General features: G+C 46.2%; 1 protein-coding gene across 7 annotated transcripts in view; it reads right to left on the minus strand.

The window, feature by feature from the left end:
* SLC4A4 (solute carrier family 4 member 4) overlaps window positions 1–19,998 on the minus strand; it is a 147,759-nt gene that overhangs the window by 52,560 nt on the left and 75,201 nt on the right. For 6 of the 7 annotated variants that reach the window (XM_063156924.1, XM_063156923.1, XM_063156919.1 and 3 more), the window contains one exon: window positions 1,120–1,255. The exons of the other annotated variant lie outside the window; for it this stretch is intronic. In XM_063156924.1, the coding sequence (XP_063012994.1) occupies window positions 1,120–1,255 (136 nt within the window). The remainder of the gene's footprint in view (window positions 1–1,119; window positions 1,256–19,998) is intronic. 7 annotated transcript variants of the gene reach the window in all.

Raw genomic sequence — 19,998 nt, forward strand, 5'->3', positions numbered from 1 at the left:
TGGCACACCTTGAGGCTGTTTCCTCTTGTCCTGTGGTTTGCTGCTTGGGAGAAGAACCCTGCAGAGAACCACCCACACAGCTCCATGCTGCACTCCTACCAAAGATGTGTAACAACAGCTACATCAGGAAGTGCTGAATTCATGGTAAGAGGAAAGGAGAGCAATAAAAGGAGAAAAAGGATGAGCAACAAGTCAGAAGTTAGAGAGTAAAAGGTGAAAAGTCATTAAGTAAGTTTCCCAAGCAACTGAGAAGCAAAAATAAATTAAGATAAGAGGTAAAGGGGTAGGTGGTGGAGCAGCTCATTAAATCACAGGTAAAGAAGATTAGGGTGACCAAACGGGGGCTAACTTTAAACAGACAGTGCCCTTAAGAGGGGAAGGTGGGGAAAGAGCTTAGCCCAGCCACCATAAAGAAAAGGAAAAAAAACCCCAGGCTCAGTGAGGGCAATTGGGAATAGGCCAGTGGTGTTCAGATATAAACTACATGTAACTTGTAGCAGCCAGACCCCAAAAACATCCCAGCTTTTTTCTCATGGCTTTTTGACCAAACTAACAGCAGCACCGAAGAACCCAACCAAGGAACTCAAAGCAAAGTAACCCCATGCAGCACTTAACATGCACCTTGAATAATTTCTTCACAAGAAAACAACTTTAAGCTTTTTTTCCTATTTAAAATTAATTCCATCAGTAATTCAGGAGGACAGGGACAGCCTGTCCCTGTGAGGTGGGACCAGGCTCAAAAGCCACTTTGGGGCAATAGTACTGAAGCGCTTTTGACTCAGCCAAATTAGAATTGGCAACTTCTGCCAATTCCGGCTGAGATGTGTCCCCCTTTGCAAAGCACTACTGAGCCCATACTTTTCTCTCCACAGGCAAACTATTGCAATCCATCTGGCACTCTCTTGTTCCCCTGGCTTTTCTTTTGGAATACCTAAACAAACCCTAAAATTCTCTCATTTACCAAAGAATGGCAATTTGAACTTCGCAGGCTCCTTTCTGCAGCTTCCCCATGCGATCCTGCAGCACAGCTATTCCCCAGTGGAATGCTAAACCAGGAATCTCCCGTGGAAAGCACTGCTGGCTGCCCTTCCCTTTGGGGATAAAGGAAAACCAACCCACCTTGCAGTCTCCTTCCACTCCATCTCCTGTCCATCGACAGCCAGAAGCTCGTCCAGCTCGGTGAAGAGCTGCGGGGGCGCGGGGCTGTCATCTTCCTCTCCGAGGATGAAGCGGATGCGCTCGGCGGCGGGGGAGACTGCAGAGGTGAAAATACTGCGGTTAACGGCCTGTGAGATGACCAGGGATGTGCGGCTCCTCTCCTTGCCCTGCTCCCCAAGGCCGTTCAGCTGCTTCTCCAGGCTGCCTCTGCCATCTGACATCCTCGGCGCTGCGGACACGGGCCGGGAGCGAGGTTGCCTCTATCTCCCTCTCTCCCCTTCCTTGCCTCTCACTGAACTTCTTACAAGTTCAAGCTGGGAGTAAAGTTCAGGAAAACTTGTCTCTTCCTACAGACCTTGACTATGTTACAGCAATTTGCAGTCCTTGTGAAAAAAAAAGCACTATGGTGCTCTGTGGCGCTGCCCGAGGACCGGCCGCTCTCTGAGCAGCCTGGATCCTTCACCCCCTTTTTTATATGACCTAAAACCAGTTCCAGCCAAACCAATTGGGGGCTTGCTGGCACAGCATCCCACTGCTGGCTTTCCCCTCCCTCCCTGCCAGCCAGGTTTGGGCTGCCATTGGCTTGCAAGGGAGGCTGGAACCTCCCCAGCCCACCATTGGAAAACACAGGAATACTTAACAGAAGGATTGTCCTCCTCTATACATGAAGAATGCAACCCCATGCATTTAGTCAGGCACCAATGCACTGAAAAAAACCAACTGGTCTGGGTTGGAAAAGGCTGCCTGTTTAGGCAAAAGAGCTACTATGTTCAAACACACAGCACAAGCAAAGCCTGTTTGTTTTATAAGCTCAAGAAAAAGGACAGAAACCCTTTCTTGGCTAAGGGTTCAAAATTCAAACCTGAGAACATCACTGTACCCATCATCCCAAGGCCCAAGGGCATCTCCTAAAGGTAAGTGGAGCCCACACCACCAGAGTCACCTTGCTGGAGGCCTCCTTGGGGTCTACAGCCTTTTTCTCAGCATATCACCTTAAAATAAAGGTGTGACCATGTGAAATTTTAAGACAGACATCCTTTCTGCTGGATGTTTATCAGCATTAGAGATACACAGCAGACTATGAACTTTGAACAGTTCCACTAAAAACTCCTTTCTTTTCAAAAGATCAGCTGGCTCTCTCTTGCAAAATAATTAATTACATCAGGTGTCCAACCACATTGATTTTTCCAGGGAAAACAGACTCTCAATTTGCAATTGGGAAAAAAGAAACCAGTAAAAATCATGCCCTTTATTCCTTTTTCTTTTCCTTAAATAAACTTTGATAGCTTTCTTCCTAAGTTACTCAGAGTGATGATGCTTCAGTGATATAGATTTCCTTTTGACTGAAAGTATATCGGTAATCATAAATGCCCTTGGAATCTCCTGGGAGCCAAGGACCTTGCCCTGCTGCTACAGCAGCCTCCCCAGCATGAGGCATTCAGCTTCCTGCAGGCTTCAGGAGAGCTGGGGAGAGACTTCTGACAAGGGCCTGGAGTTACAGAAAAAGGGGGAAGGGCTTCCCACTGACACAGGACAGGCTTAGATGGGATATTGGGAAGAAATTCTTGCCTGCGAGGGTGGTGAGGCCCTGGCTCATGTTGCCCAGAGAAGCTGTGGCTGCCCCATCCCTGGAAGTGTCCAAGACCAGGTTGAACGGGGCTCGGGGCAACCTGGGGTAGTGGAAGGTGTCCCTGCCCATGGCAGGGGGCTGGAGATGCCACACACATGCGTGTTCAATCGTCCTCTCCCTTCACCTACACTAATGAATCTCAATAGCCTTTCATATTTAAATGGAATTCAAATATCACAGCTAGAAAACAAATAAAATACATGCCCATCTTATTGCTTCAAAAAGCAAGATGGACCACAGAAGTGGCTGCTGCTTGGAAGAGGCTGTAAGAGAAGGGACTGCAAAGCTCCTTGAGCTGTTGAAGGCATCCACTGGAGCCAATGGGAAAAGTCTCTCTTGAGTCACTCTGAAGTGGCTTCACTATATGAAGTGTTACTCTAATACTGCCAGCCATAACTCGATCACTTCACAATATTTTGCACACTGAACCTGGGTGCACATCGTCAGTCACCCCCTCTCTCTTGGCTGCCTCCTCTCTGTGTTGCTGATTACCCATTACCTGCACTTAGGGCTGATGATAAGGTTCACAGCCCCATTAGGGCCCTTGCTGGGTCACAGGTCCCGATGCTGGCCTGACCACATGTTCCTGATTGCCATTCTGTGGGTTAATGGGCCGTTTATGGGCTGTTTATGTGCTCTCTTGAGCAAGGAGAACATATTTCCATTCTCATCTCCAGGCGAACACCGTGTGCTCGGCGTGGGCAGCTGGCTGAGCCCCGGACTTAGGGGCTGGGGAGTCATTAACCCGGGGGTGACCCCTCAGCCCCCTGCCTGCCCGACCTCTGAGCACCACCGGGCCAGCCTGGCCCGGCCTTGGCCACCACCTTTGCTCCCAGCCCGGCCATCCAGCTCGGGAGCTGCTCAAACCAGCATCCCTGACGCCAGGAGCAGCTCAATGCTGCTTTCCTTACTGTCTTCAAGAGAACAGCCTGATGGTCAGCAGACATTTGCAGCAGAAAAAAGGCTCATCCACAAATTTAGATGGCTGAGGTTATATATTAATTGCAGAGGGTTGAATGTTCCTACACAACATGGATACAGAGGCAATGCCATCCATGGGGGATGTCTCTCACTTGCCTCTCTTCCCTTTCCTGTTCCATTCAGTCTGTGAGGTAGCTTATAAAATGATAACTTGCACAAGAGCAAACACATCAGCAGTTTCTCCAAGTTCAGCTCAGGCCAGTTCTGAGCACAATACATACCCTTGGGTTCCCAAAGGCAAAAATCAATCTCCATCAAGAGAGAGGAATCTCAGGGAATTCGGAAATAGGGAGAGACACGTTCTGGCACAACGTCAAATGGGACATGCCTGAGCTTCCCAGCCCTGCTCCAGCAATGGCTTTGGTGGCAGCCATCGCTCACTGCCTGGTGCAATGGCACAGCCACACACAGAAATGCCAGAGGGCTTGGTGGCACTGGCCCCCTATCCTAAAGTCACCTCCTGCTTTGGCGCTGAGGGCCTGGCTGGTGGTGGGTGGAAGGCAGCTACAGCCTGGGCTCTCCGGGTGTATAGGGCTGCCTCAGGATGGAGAACAGGGGGTACCTGTGTTGATGCACAAGTTAAACAGCCTGTTCTCCACTCAGCCAACATGCTTTCCCTCCTGCTTTTCCAGCTGGCTGCTATCAGGGACACTTCTGAAGACATGAAAAACTTAGTTCCTTATCAGGAAAATGTTGTTGAACAGGTTTGTCTTTGAAATCAGGATTTCTTTGTTTGTGCTTGCTTCAAGAATCAGAACTATTCAATCAGAACTCTTCTTGTGTTTCTACTTTGGTACAGATTTTCAAAGGTATTTTAAAGCCTTAAAAGATAACATTAACTAAATTTAAGATAAACCAAAATTACCCTCTTCACACAGCTATAAAGGACTGAAAATTCACACAGATGAAGTAAGTCACTGGAGAAAGATGGAAGAAAACCTTTTATTGTTTTAAATGGACAGAAGACAGCCACATTTCCTTCAGCAGGGTTTCCCTTTACAAGGAGAAGTTATGTTGTTATGTTTTGAACATGTTAACGGCATGGCTAGCTGCATAACAAACCCATCCTATCTCCTCCCTGCAATCCTGTAGCAGTCTGACATTGACTCCAGTGAGAACAGGATTAAGCTGCAATACATTTTTCAAAGAGAGAGCCTTCTGAGATATTTTGTTGCCAGAACCACTGCTGATTTTCCTATCTGGCTGAAAATAAATGTAAAATAATTGCAGAGAGTTTTGCTGAGTGACTAGTTAGTAAAAACTTACTCCTATCTTGCCCTTCAATTCAACCCACACTTCTTGAAAAGACTATTCTCTCTGCCTGTTCCCACTTGCTTATGTCTTCAGTACTTTATTACACTGAGGACCTGCACCTCAGTCAACTGCTTCCTCAATCTGAGGCCTATCTGAGGGGCCTATCTGCCTCAATCTGAGGGACCATCAGATACAAAGGTGTCTGTTACTTCTAAGTGAGTTGGCAGCTACAGAAATCCCTGAGAGACCTGGTGCAAATCCCTCCCCAGAGCCTGTGGAACCAGTACCAAGGAAAGTGGTTTGTCAAATGTGCATTCCAGGCAGGCTTATTAAAATAGGACATGATCACACTCCCCTTCCTTTCTGGGGCTGCCCTCCCTCTGCCAAAGCCCAGGTCAAACCCATCCACAGTCAGAGCAGTGACACACTTGTGCGGACACCTGTTACAGACTTAAACTTGTTTCCTTTCCAGTTAAGCTAAGTTCCCTTCCAAAATTCTCTGTTACCAAAACCAATTTTAATTGTGTGTCACTGTCAACACAAGACACCAGCTAAAGGCATGTGGGGAGGCTTTGGTGGCCCACAGTCCCACCAGCTTCCTTTAAAGACAAACCTGAATAGAATTCCACTTAAAACCAGGAGATGAGAAAACAATCACCTGGGACACCTACTTCTGGAAAGACTGCTCTGAGTTTTTGGGAGCACTGCTCCGAGGCTGCACCCTGGCCTTTCCCAGGGTCCCACAGAAGCAGCCCTGGGTGATCTGCTCCCCAGCTAATCACTCTAAGCAAGCGTGAGAATTTCTCCTTGCTTGTTTTGCGTCTCTGCTTGTGAAAGATCACTTTTTGACCCCATGCCGGGGCAGGCTGGCTGTGAGGCAGATTAGACTTTCCACAGGCAACACTTGGCAGCTGGGAACGCTCTCCACAGTACCTGAATCCCTCCCCAGGCCACTTCTTGCACGATTGTGGGGTGCAGAGAATGCTATTTGAGGTGCTTGCTCTATTTTGGAGCAAATCTACCCTATATTTTCAGTGTCCCTTACCAGACATAATGAACAGCACTGACTGTCTCTGGAATAATCAATTTTTTGCTGGACTTTTGGACTGCATGATAGTACATGTTTTGCTGTAAATTCCTCTGCAGCACGTGGCATATATTAAATGTCTGATCTGCAAAAAATCTTCAGTGTTGAACAAATTCTTACTAATAGTGTGTTCTGTCAAGTGCCAGAAGAATGGCAGTATTTACATAATCCCTTGCTGGGCATTCCCAGCTCCCTTGGTCTTTGGTGCTGTGCCTACAGACACTTTGTTAAAACATTCCTTGGAGATGCAGGGAGAGAAAAAGAACCCTTCTTCCAAAAATGTTTCACATCAACTCGTCATTGGATGCAATATGGACAATCAGTCTGGGAACCTTCTAAATAAACCCAGCACCATCTCATGAAAATGTTGTGAGCCTTATCCTAAAAGGCAGTTCCTATAAAAGAAGGCAGCCTGCCAATCCCATCCACATGGCTGTGATGGAGAGACCACCACATGCTATATCCCAAGTCCCATGATGAGCTTTTTCCAGCACTGCTCCACTCTAGGGAGACTCTGCCTTCAAAGACTGTTTTTCCCAGCTGCAGCCAAACCCAGTAATGTCTACACAACCTGCCAGAAGCACAGGCAGCTGCAGAATCCCAAGGAAATGGGACACACAGACACACAATGAGCCATTTGAGCCAAACTAAGCATTTTACCTATTATCAATGTGAGGCTCTGCCTGCTCACATCAATGCCAGGCTCCCCTGATTCCAAGGGTGCTGAATTGGGCATACATGGACCATGCAATTCTCCATGGGTATGCCACAGCTAGATGCTAATCAACCGTGACTGGCTCCCAAATGGATAGAAAAACAGGAAATTTGTCTTTTTACACCACATTTAAAATTTTTTCAGAGTGCCATTCTTAATTGCATTAAAGGCAGCAATGCCTATGACACTTCCTTTTACAAACCAGCTACTCCACAGTGACAAACCATACTGGTTATAAATCCTGATATAAAACATACCACAAGCAATTCACTGCAAAATATGGATAACAAAGGTATTTTTGGACCAGTCCTGGAGGTCAGCCATTGTACCTCCAGTTGTGTCAGACTGCTACAGCAGCACATTTTAAAGGAGCAATTCCCAAGCAGTTGCCAAGAAGACTTTAATAAAGAAAGAGCAGCACCTAGGGAAAGCCTGGCTTTCTCCAGAGCTCTGGAACATTTCCTGTTGTCACACAGACACAGGATGCTGTCTGGCATCACACCTCCATTGGATCTGAGCAACAGTCAAGTCCCCAGTGAAACAGCAGAGCAGTGGCTGCCACACAGAACTGAGTTCAAAAATCACTCCCTCCTTCTCATTATTTTCCTTCTTTGGCTTTTCTTGGTTTCCCTTTTCAAAGCAGTGTGGCTTTCACAGTCTCCTTCCTGGTGCTGTCCACCTCTCTGGGATTCTGCTGGGTCCTGCTCTGGTACCTTAAACACTGTAAGCACACTATGATCACACACAGCCCTTCCACACCTCCATCAGTATCACTGCACTATGTGCCCACAAAGCAACTGCTCATCATAAGCACAAGGGAAAACTCCTGCTCCTCTGGTGAACCAAAAAAAAAAAAAAAATCCTTTTCTTCTTCAGCACTGAAATGTTGCTCCCCAAAGATGGTTTTAAAGAAGTTCTGAGGAGCTGCAGTCCCTGTAAGCAGCATTGTTTCCTTGCACCAGCCACAAGCCCTCCTGCCAAACTCTAACTCAGTCTATCACTGCTCATTTACCTCGTTTAGGTAACAGGGAGGGTACAGGGACACTTCTAACGACACAGCCATAACAACTCTGGGCTCTCCTCTTGGGTTTAAGCTTCCACACAATGACAAGAGGAAACTTTCTCTCTGCCTCCCAACCAGCCCTCCAGCTGCAATAGCCAATTTTCTGCCTATTAAGCTCTTCTCACAAGCAGGGTTTCATCACTGTCTATTTGTCTCGTTCAATCAATCTCCACAGCTGACTGTTTCAGCACTTCTGGAAGCCTCCTTCAGCAGGGGCTCAGCAGGACAGAGCTCACTCACAGAGGGAGGAAACTGCACACGTGTGGGTGAGGATTTTCCATAGTTATTCCCACAGTTTCCGAGCACACCGAGCCCTTTGCCCCGTGTCTCCGGCTGCAGCAGAGCCCACCTCTGTTGCCAGGCAGTTTTTCAAGGAGTACTGAATGTTTCTGGCATCCACACTTTTTGCTTTCAGCTCTTTTCATTCTGTCCCCTCTGTTTTCCATGTTGCCAAACACCTCATCCATTCTGGGCACAGAGGGAGCCGTGCTTTATTATTCCTCACCATCCCTGGAGAGACCAACTGGTGCATGAGAGCTAAAGGCACAGGCTGGGGGGTTCTGCAGGTTGTTATTCCTTCCTCATCACCTGTCCTGCTCCAAACTCCACATAGGAGAGGGAAGCCACGGTGTAAATATGTATTTTATGGAATCCCACACTGGTTTAGGTTGGAAGGGACTTAAAGATCATCTTATTCCAACCTGCTGCCACAGGCAGGGACACCTTCCACTTAGCCCAGGTTGCCCCAAGCCCCATTCAACCTGGTCTTGGACACTTCCAGGGATGGGGCAGTCACAGCTTCTCTGGGCAACCTGAGCCAGGGCCTCACTGCCCTAACAGACAAGAATTTCTTCCTGATATCCCATCTAAACCTGTCCTGTGTCAATGGGGAGGCATCCCCCCTTGTCCTACACATACTCCACACTAAAAGCACTATCACAGAATTACAGAACTGTAGGACACCTGGTTGGAGAGACCTCAAGGATCATCTGCTCCAACTAGCTCAGAAGCCAGAGCTCAGGAGGCCACTTCACCTTGACTCACAGCAAGGTGAGGAAGGTGGCACCCTCCTCTGAGATGCTTTGGAAAAGGCTTCTTTATTTTCCCACCAGCTTCTGAACAGCTCTGCTCAGTGACAAACTGCCCTTTTGGCTCACAACAGTTCACAGCCGCTTATATAAAAAGCTGCAAAGCCAGCCTGAAAATCCAGAGGATGCTTCCATTGACCAGGAGAGCACCAGGATTTGGCCTGACAGGGTGCTTACAAAACCAGCTGGTTTCACATCTGGGTGCTGGTTTTCCTCACATTTCCCTGCTGCTGCAAAGAAGCTCCATCGGGTGGATCCACGCCTACAGACCTGCCTCTTTGGGTGCCTGCATTTACTCTGTATGTTAAATCCTGACCAACACCACTTTCCTCCCTTGGCATCCCTGGAGATGGTAGCACCATCCTGATGAAACTGTCCCACCAGTTAGCAGCGTGGCTAAGCAAAGCTCTGGGTAAATCACCTCTCTGAAGGCATTTTCTTTTTCTCTCTGGGTCGAGTCAAGGGAACTCGGAAAAGGGCTCTTGCAATGGCATTTGGGAGCAGAAAGACCCTATTGAGACAAAGCCACAATGAGCAGTTTCGGGCCTGCCTTTAAAAATTAACCACCATTAACTCCGGGCTTGGCAGGGCTCCAGGCTGCCAGCAGCACACTCCTTCCAAGCAGCTTCCCAGAAACTCCCAATTCAGCTCCTTCTCAAAAGCCTGCTGACATTTGGGCAGCTCTTGCTCTGCACTGGTTTCCCCTTGCAACAGCAAGTGAAGTTCAAGCTTCTGCCTCCTTTTAACCCTGAGCTTCACAGACTCACCCCCACCTCCTACACAAGCTCCAAATCTGCAGGGAACACGACTATGGTGGAAAAAAACAGTGGATTTGCTGGGGTCTCATCCATGCTGAAAGGTAGCTTTACAGCTTTAAGCAAATTTCTGTAATTCAATCAAGGAAACATAAGTATAAAATATTTCCATTTTCAGGAAAGGAACATGACCAGGATCTACACTAGTAAAACTGTGTACAAGAAAAATAAAAGACCATTATCCAATGGATTTATCCAGGAAAATTAAGCATGGGTTGGCTTTCAGTAAGTGAATGCACTGTAACGAAGATCAATGCACTCCAGAAAAGGCTACTGCCAAAACTGAAGAAGGAGGAAAGCAAGGTCAAACAAACCCAACTTGTTTTTTCACTGAAAAACGAGAAATCTGGTATCTAGAGACACATTTGGTGACTCCTTATGGAATGCAACACGAGCCACGCAGAGAGATACTTTTACCAAAACAACAAAGAGGCTCTAAAGCAGCAGTGAAGCACAAATACACAGAATAAGGAAGCAAAGCCAAACTTCACTGCACCATTTAGGAACATCTGGGTCTGACACAAGCCCAGGTGAAAGGAAAACTACCAGAAATGAAAGATTCCACTAAACACTGGAGGATAAGTGCGTGAGGCATACAAGGAAAATGAATTATTTAAGACCATTAGCAGCAGGAGCTTGAGAAGCAGTGGGTGACCTGGACCACCTTGGAGTGAGACACCAATTAAAGGGATTAAAATGTGCAGGAAAGCAAAGCAGCCTCTTCGTGTGAAACCCCAGCACACAGGTGGGTGCACAGGCACTCAGCCTTTCCCAAAGGGTAATGTGGGACGACGCAGGTGTCTGCAGAACAAAGAGGAGAGGATGGAAGTAAACCCAAGGAGGTCACAATGAGTGGCCAGGCCCTCTGTGCTCCCATCTCACCAGACCCGTCCAGAGCCAAGGTTTTAGTCAGGTCCGAAATGTTTCACACAGCCTGAATCTGAAGAAAACAATCATCAATCCCCAGAATTACCTGGCACTTCTATCCAACAGGATACCATCTACCATATTTTTACAATTTCTTTCTAGACTCCAGGCTGGGCCCTTTGGAGATTTTCCTTGCAGTTTCCAAAGGTGCACAAGGTGACTATGCCTTTATTTTTCTTACCCAACTAAAACCACATGGGATCTAAACTGCCCCAGCCTGCTGGGACTTACCCAGACCTGAGGGCTGCAGTTAAAAACAAATCCATTAGCAGAGTTCTCCAAAGTGCTCCTTAAGCAGTTTTTTTTTTCTTTCTTTTAAGCTCCTAAATGCAACTTTAGCAATTATTGGTTTATGTAATTGCCTAACATCTAATGTTTACAGCAACATTTTACAACTAATTTACATGCAGTTCACTAAATGCTTTAGGGTTAATTGGTCTTTTGCTGTGCATTAAGCAGCTTGCTAATGATTAGACAGTTGGGAAGAAAACATAGTAGGAGGTCAGTTTGGGGATGGCTTGGACCAGGGGAATGGCTGGGGGGCATTTTTGCAGAAGTATTGACCTTCCTAATGGTCAGGTCCCAGCCTCACCCCCAAGTGGCAGAGATAGTGTCTTTTATAGGGTCACATCGTTCCCTTTGTGCTACCTGTGAGGAGGAGGAGGATACCACAGCAAAGGAGAGAGAGAAGATGCAATTCCTTGCACTTGGCAAGAATAATGTTGTACTGGCTGTTCTTAATGGGAGCCCCAGGAGACCCAAGTATTCCCTGTCCTGAGCATCCAAAGGTATGAGGATGCTTCCAGGAGTAGGAAAAGTTACAGTGTGCCTCCCTGGGGCCCTGTGTCACTGCACTGCCATCTAAGGACAGAGTGCTCCAGACATGATACCACAACTGAGAAAGCCAAGTTAATAACTTAATTACCAAGCTGGCCCTGCTTTGAGCAGAGGTTGAGACCCGCTGATGGCACCTTCCAGCCTCATTGATTCCATTTTATTAGCAACCTTCCCAGATAGATGATCTCCACTCCAGCTACCTCATCTGCTGCCCAAACATGAACACTTTTGCCACGGCTTCAGGGAAAGTTCAGTAATGAAGAGAGACTGGAAACCCCACGCTGGGTTTAATGATCTGCTTGGCATCCTGGCCTGGAGAACGGGAATAGAAAGGAAAGTAACAAAACACCAACTCTGCATCAGAAGATACTGGCAGACTCTTTGGAAACAGCAAGGGCTGCACCAGCCCAACCAAGACCAAACAGGAAAACAGCAAAACAAAGTTGAACTGCTTCCTTTGCATTCAGGGAATCAACTGTGACCAACCCAACAGGTAGTCAAACTCTACTTTTTAAATCCTTCCCCAAGCACAAAAAACTGGCAGTGGGATCAAAAGCACTGAGCAGCCAGCTGGTCTTAAACATTGTCCAGGACTTAGGAAAAAAAATTAAGAAAAAAATAAGAGGGGAACAAATCAGCCAGGTACTACTGGTAATCTTTTAAACAACTTATAATGGAAAGAGCAAAGCAGAATTGAGCAGTTCACCTCCAATGTGAATCTCTTCACAAGCACAGATCTCCTTAAAGTCATTAATTGCCATCTTTATTTCTTTTTAACTGGTCCCACTGCATTTTAAATTGCCTTTTAAAAGTACAGCTGGAGCATATAAACATGATGTGTTGAAACATAGAACTGTTAAAATACAGGAAATAAATTTGAAAAGTTTGTGGTTTTACTGGTACTCAAATTTCATTACCCAGAAATAAGGAATGTACTAATTTTAAAACAAAAAATATTTGACTATTAAGAAAATCTCAGTGTCTGGCAAGTTCTGGCAGATGATTAATTATTGCAACTCAGCAAGGGGTGCTGCTGCTTTCCTTCTGACCCTGCACACTCTCCAGGTGGGTTGAAGAATAGCAACAGCACACATCACCTTTCCCCACTTTTATTGTCTTCCTGCTCCCACCCCTTCACAGCCTCCTGTTCCCCCTTCCCTGCTGGGATCAGGACTCTGGGGTTGCACTATAGCAAAATCTGTTTTGCTGATTCAGCTTAGTGCACGGCCACAAAATCAGCTAGATGGCCCTTAAACCTGTCAGATGGACATGATTTTTTTTACAAAGAGGGTGGAAAATCATTGGCACACAGCAGTGAGGGATGCCCCATCCCTGGAAACATTCAGGGCAGGTTGGATGGAGCTCTGAGCAATGCAGTCTAGAGGATGGTATCCCTGTCCATGGCAGGGGCTGGAACAAGATGACTCTGAAAGTTCCTTCCAACCCAAGCCATTCTATGACCATTTTTATGATTCCATGAGATGGAATCATGAGATGGCTACAAAACCAGTTAGGTGGCCACAACAGCAAGAGGAGGGAGGAACAAAGGAGCTGGGGTGAGGTGGGAACCTCACCCAGGAGATCTGCCCTGACAAAAAGCTGAAGTTAGGGATAACCCCTCCATGGAGCTGCCCAGATTCCCAGCCCAGCAGCTGGGCCAGGCTCAGCTAACGCCGAGGATATTCAAAGGGCCCTGTCACCGTGCCAAGCACGCAGCTCCTGTGACAAGGGTCGCTTTGTGTTGTGTCCCCTCCGCCTCCCAGCACATGGGAAACTTCAGAAATTCCCTTGCTGAGGAGAACAACTAAGCTGAGTAACTTGGAATTACAGGCTTTTAAGGTTAGTTTGCTGCTGGAGCCAAGACATATTTCCAGAGCTTCTCAGGACTGAAAACAACCTCCTACTTTTAATGACTTGCCTTTTATCTTTAATAAGGGATTAGGAGCTATTTTTCCAGCTAAGACCTTAAAATCCAGATAATCATAAAAGCAATCAGTAATACCCAATATATGTTAATTACTCATTTTCTTCTCGTCTTTGGTTGCCCTGCTGTCACTCAGGGCCATTAATGTGTCTATAACAAGGCTGCAAATCAAAACCAACAAAAGGCTTCAGGTCCTGTGGGGAGTCACAGGTTCGGACTTGGGGGATTAACCACAGATTATATCTGCAACAACAGCAAGGAAAACAATATTATGGCCAAAGAGGTGCTGAACTATCCCACCAGCCATTTACCTACGCCTGGACCTGCTTATTCCCACAGCAGTCAAGCAAAGCAAAAAACTGATTTAAAATCAGTTAACAAGCCACTGAACAAACTTGACAGCACTAAGGGGAGCCAAAGCTGCACTCACCAAGTCATTCCCAGTGAAATGTGACTAAAATAATTTTACTTTCTCCACACGAAGCTACACTGGCCTTTCCAAAGGGAATTTAAAGGAATAGCAGGTGTAGAAGCTTTACATTCAAGATCTGGTGCTGGAATAATGCTGCTGATCAGCACATTGCTCAGACAGGTAATACCTATGACTGCTCACAGAAGAGGGATTCACAGTTCCTCGAATGCCATGAATTTGAAGGATGCCTTGGATTTACCAGAATATTATTAAGGTGATACGGAAAAACTGAAGCAGGAGCAAAAATGGATGTACCTACTTGGAATTCCATCCAGCATTTATGCTCTGCCCTCCCTGCACAGCCATTTCTCCCATTTCTGAGTCCTGAAGAGCTCTGCAGGGCCCTGAAAGGAGTTTAATCCCTCGTGCCTCAAATCCAAACTCTCCATCACATCCATTACTGCACCTCTGGGTTTCAGGACGATCTATTGGCAGTCCCAGCCCCCTTGCAAACACGCACGTCCCACACAGGTGATTCCTGACACCCCAAACACCTTCCCCTAATCTCCAAAGCCACAGTCACGTAACACCAGCCATTAGCTGCTTCTCAGCTCTATTAATAGAGCCCAGGCTGCAGCCAGCCTGGTGGCCAGGGCTGCTCCTGGCTCACGTAACACAGTCTGTGGCTCCTCTGTCCCAGGAGCACACACGAGATGTCAGCACCCACCAGTGCCCCACAGCCAGCGACCAAGGCTCTCACTGGAATACAGCTTTCCATCCCTGCTTCCCATCCCTGCAAGTGTCCTAAGCCAGGCTGCACCAGCTCAGAGCTGCCTTCTCTAGAGGAGGGTGTCCCTGTCCATGGCAGGATGGAACTGGATGGGCTCTAAGTTCCCTTCCTGCCCAGGCCATTCTGTGATGATTCTATGAACAGAGAGCACAAAGTATGTGTTTGATTCTGAAGACCTGAGCAGATCAAATTGCTTCATCCAAACGAGAATCAAAAGCTAGTAATTTCAGCCAAGACTACACAAATGTGCTAATCCAGTTTTTCCCAGTGGCATCTTCTACAGAGCAGAGGGAATACTACTGTCAGTTTACATTAATTAAATTATTCAGTTCATTAAAGAAATTAATTAATTCAGTTCATTAAAGAAATTAATTAAATATCATGTGACAACAGGAGAGGTTGTTCATTTTTTCAGAATTCTCAGCTACAAGAAGGGGTGGGAAGATGAGATCTAAGGAGAAGAGGGAATTTGGCTGGCTCATTAGTTCAGATAATGCTCCCTTAATCCCTAAAAGGACTTCAACTGGGGAAAAAACCCAAACACCAAGTAACTGCACCATTACCAAAAAAGACAGCCTTCCCCTTGGATATTTTTAATGGAATTTCAATCTCCATCCACATGGAATTTGAAAAAGATGATCCAAAAGGAAGTCCTCCCCATCTCCAGGTGGATACCAGCATGAACATCTGGTCATCCAATGTACAAAACTCAGGATGCTGGACGCCTGCACATCACAATGTCAATTTACACCAGGTATTATAGAGTGTGACTTGGTTACCAAAAGGGAACAGCAGATTCAGGGTGAAAGAAATCCTAACAGCAAATGAAGGAAATAATGACAATGATATCACCAGATTAAATCCATTATTTAAAATAAAGTTCCTCACTTGCTGATTCAAATGAAGCATGATGTCTTGTACACTATTTTTTTTTAAGGCAAACATGAAGAGCTGATGAAGTGTCCCATGCATTACTTCACCCACTGAACTAAACTCTCCATAGTGAGGTGCACATTTTCATGGCTCCAGGGAAAGGAGAACCATGACCCCAGTGAAGAAGGTACACAGCAATCTGGAAGTGCAAGGCAGCACTGAATCACAGAATCCCCTAGGCTGGAAAAGACCTTTAAGAACTGGAAGCTGCAGTGAAGCTGCATTATGGAAAGAAATTCCCCAAGAATGTGTAAAGCACAAGCCAAGGCACACATGGATCCTGCTCAGCCATTCTGATTGCTGAATTGTAACTGATTTATTTGTGTACACATACCAAGAAGGGATTTTTGTATTTCTTCTCAAAGACCTGGCTTAAAGCCTCCTGAAACTGGGGAAAAAAGTGACAGGAATACCATGTTAAGAAATACACAGGTGATTTTCAGGGAAATTAAATTCCTCAACTTCTGCCTCCCTGTTCCAAGTATTCTTTTAAAGCCCTAAGTTAAACCAAGGTGCTGAACAGAGAGATCCATCTCCTCCTTCCCCAGTCCTCCACCACAGAGCACTAGGTACACTTTGGTGGGATGCAGTTGTGAGCAACAGGAACACACGCTCCGAGAATCCCTTTTCCAGCAGCCATCGATCGTGCCCTGCTCTGTCACTACAGTGAGCAAGTTCTGAACAAGGAAAATGAACTTGTCAGGGGGCTCCATCTATTTCAGAGTAAGAAACTCCATCATGTGGAATAGTAACCCCAGAAGAACCAGGCAATGACTGTTTGCTATATACTTCCATTAAATGCATGAAAGAAAAGAAGATGTAGAAACAAAGATTGGTTTTCCAGGTGTTCCTCAACTTTGTGGCACTGGAGAAGCTACGGAATAGAGAACAGCTCTTTCATATACAGCTGATCCCTCAACTACCACCAAAGGTCTTCTGCTTAATTTTGAGATGAAGTCAAACCTCTGCCTACAAAATCACATTGCAGATGAGAACAGTACAATGCACTGATTTAGATAAAATAGCTTTCCTTCAAAACACTTTTGTTTTTATCCCCCAAAGAAACAGGAAATTGTGAGCAATAAACCTCAAGGATGTCTTTTCCAAGATTTGAAAGCTGTTCTCCAGTGGAGATTCCCATTTTAAGCACATGCTTTGCATAACTGAAAGAAAATACATGACCTTGATAGTAAGCAAAATATTCCTTGCAAAACATTTACTCTTTTTCTTGCTGTGCGAAATCTGTCTGCTCTTCCCAAATGAAGGACACCAAACCCACATTTCTCAGAAAAACATCACACCAGATTTAACTGGAGGAAGGTGTTTTTACAAGTTCAGCACTGACCTTATGTTTCTGAAGCTGTTAGCTTCCAAGCAAAGAGCATTTTCCCTTCTGCAACATGTACTGCCTCGGCTGTGAGGGCTTTTCCAGAGCCACAAGGATGTTCTTCACCTCCACATCAAGTGCATCTGATGGAGCCCCAAATACCACCTGACATTGTCCCCATCCCTAATAACATCTCAAAAACTCAAAAAGTATATCCAGGGTCTGTCCTCTTACTACCTTAAGCTACAGGAAGAGCAGTGTCCCCATCATAGAAGCCCAAAATGGTTTGGGTTGGAAAGAACCGCAAAATTTATCTCATTCCAATCCTTGGCCATGTGCAGGGACAGCTTCCACTATCCCAGGCTGCTCCAAGCCCTGTCCAACCTGGCCTTGGACAGTTCCAGGGATGGGGCAGACACAGCTTCTCTGGGTAACCTGTACCAGGGCCTCACTGCCCTGCCAGGGAAGGGGCTTTTCCTGCTGCACCATCCAAGCCTGCCCTGTCAGTCTGAAGCCATGATGAGCCACCGTGCAGGAACGACTCACCAGTGGCAGTGGCTCCTACACACTCTGTGTCCATGTAGAACTGACCTGGCAAAATCCTGCCTGCCTCTGCATTTCCCACAGGCACTGAGTTCAAACACCTGGGAACACCTCACAGCAGCAGTGCTGCTTCCAGACACGTCAGACAAGCAGAGGCAGCAAGAGGAACTGTTCACAATGAATCCTAGGTGCCTGACCCACAGAGATCAAAAAGATGTAAAATTCCAGCAGATTTCCCAGGCCAGATCACAGATGCCACAGCCTTAGACAGTTGCCACTTCCAAAACTTTCCCGTTGCAACCCCTTTTCCAGACAAAACCTCAGAGGAAATCCAAATCCTTATTTCCAAAAGGTGCTAAACACCAGCAGGCTGCAGCCAAACAGGAGATCAACTTTTCAAGTCTCCAAAACTCAGAGTAAATACTGTACTTCTTCATTTCAAGAAAATGAGTGAAAAGAAATACAAATGCTTTTCTAGTCAGTCAGCCCCACAATGCCAAAGTTATTGTAACACAGTCGTTCCCAAGGGGCTGAAAATAAAGAGCCACTATCAGCGTGTATCAATGGAAGTACCACACTGCATTCCTGCCATCCATGAACACGTAACCTCTCTTCCCTCCCAGCCAGCAATCTTCCCTGTAGCTCCTTACATCTGCATATTAATATTATTCTGCCTTTTCTGTCTATCTTCAAAGGCTTCCAAAGCAGCCACAATCCCTTTTGACAACAGGAATTAACAGGTTCTCCCCCAGAGCATCACACCTTCCATTTCTTTGCCCTGCTCACGCCTGTCCCAAATTCCTTGGCAAAAACAGCTATAAACATGGGAACTTTGATCAATAGTGTTTTTTAGCACACTTATTAGAAGTGTGCAATAACCACTGTGGAGGAATGAGGCAAATGTCCTGGTATCTTTCCATTTTTAGAAAAGCCCATAATTACATTAACAAACAACAAAACTATGAGATTAGTCACAGCACTGCAGCAAAAAGAGCCAAGTCACCAACCCTGCATTATCTGGAGATGTAATGAAGGCAAACTAAATATTTTCCCAACCCCAAAATAATGTTCAATTAAACTTGAAGGTGATCTGTGGTCTTCCAAAGCATTTGGAATCCTCCACAGAGAGAGAATTAATTGCCTAAAAAAGGTCTGCTTTTAGCACAGAACAGCAGGTTTGGGAAATCTAAGGAAAGGATGCACCAGACAATTTCTGACTGCAAACAATCTATCTCCTCTTGTGCAGAAGGGCAAAGAAAAGTCCCTTTTGTTGTTCACAGGTATTATATCCACTTTGGGAAAGAAAGGAAAGAAGACATCCCCAGCCTCCTAAATGCTACCAAGTCTCAGTTACTTGCCTACAGCTCCACTGCTGTGAAATATGGGATGTCCTGAAAGCCAACCCTTTCCAAGGCTGGTACCAGCTGAGAGCTGTAACAGGATGCAAGTCATCTGCAGGGCTTAGTTTATCCATAAAGAATTCACAAGGATAAGGTTTGCTAAAACCTATTCTGCTCTAATGACTGAGGAAGGGCATCAGGCAGAAGCTGGGGAACAAGATCTTCATTCACAAACCTTACACAGCTGCCATGTTTTTCAGCTTCTTAATATTGAACTGTCCTATAATTAAGAAGCACCATAAGCATGAAAAACACTGTATTCCACAGGCACAGGTTTTTGGACAAAAATCCACATGTGTTACCACTCTCACACAGAAAAGTAAGGTATTTTAAGACTGGAAATGAAACCTGAATGCAAAGAAAATGTTTCCTGGAGCAGGACAGACACAGCTGTCCAAGGCAGCTCCAGGAAAAAAAAGGTGAGCAGGTTGCTGTGACCACCAGCAGCAGCTCTTGACTGACATTTTCCACAGAGGATACATGTCAGTGCCTGACCTCCCACAACAGGTGGGAAGTCTGTCTCAGTTGTAACTCAAGGAGAAGGTCTGCAACTGAATCACTGCCAAAGGGGGAGTAGCTCCAAGGGGAAAACCAAAGGGAGCTGCTCATCTCCCTAACTCTGACTAAAGAAAGATCCCAACCCAAGAGAATGATCCCTTTTTTATGAGCCCATTTTTACAACAGTTGAGAGAAACTACAAACACACCTGGCAATTCATTTAGTGACAGCTGAGCTGGCATTAAGGCAAGTAAAAATAATTGGGAAAATGACAATGTTCCTCCTAAGTACTGCTGGGGGAAGAAAGCTTTTTTATGTTACTCCACTTCCAAAGGGACAGCAGGACAAGCCATAGAGAGCATGCTGGCTGCTTTCCCAAGAAGACTCATCCTCCTGGGATCAGTTTACAGTAAAGCTCAGCAAGGGGACAGCTCTGAGCAGAGCCACACTTTGGGAAAGCCGCACAACCCCCGGCTCAGCCCGGAGAGTGGGCAAGGAACTGCCAGTCCAGCTCTAGTCCCCTGTGCTCCGATTCTCCCACTGGTGACAAAGAGAACAGATACCAGGGATGGTCATCCCAGCCCAGCAAGCAGCTGAGAGCACTCCCTGAATCCTT

The sequence above is a fragment of the Melospiza melodia genome, chromosome 5, assembly GCF_035770615.1.
Source record: "Melospiza melodia melodia isolate bMelMel2 chromosome 5, bMelMel2.pri, whole genome shotgun sequence".
NCBI classification, from domain to species: domain Eukaryota; kingdom Metazoa; phylum Chordata; class Aves; order Passeriformes; family Passerellidae; genus Melospiza; species Melospiza melodia.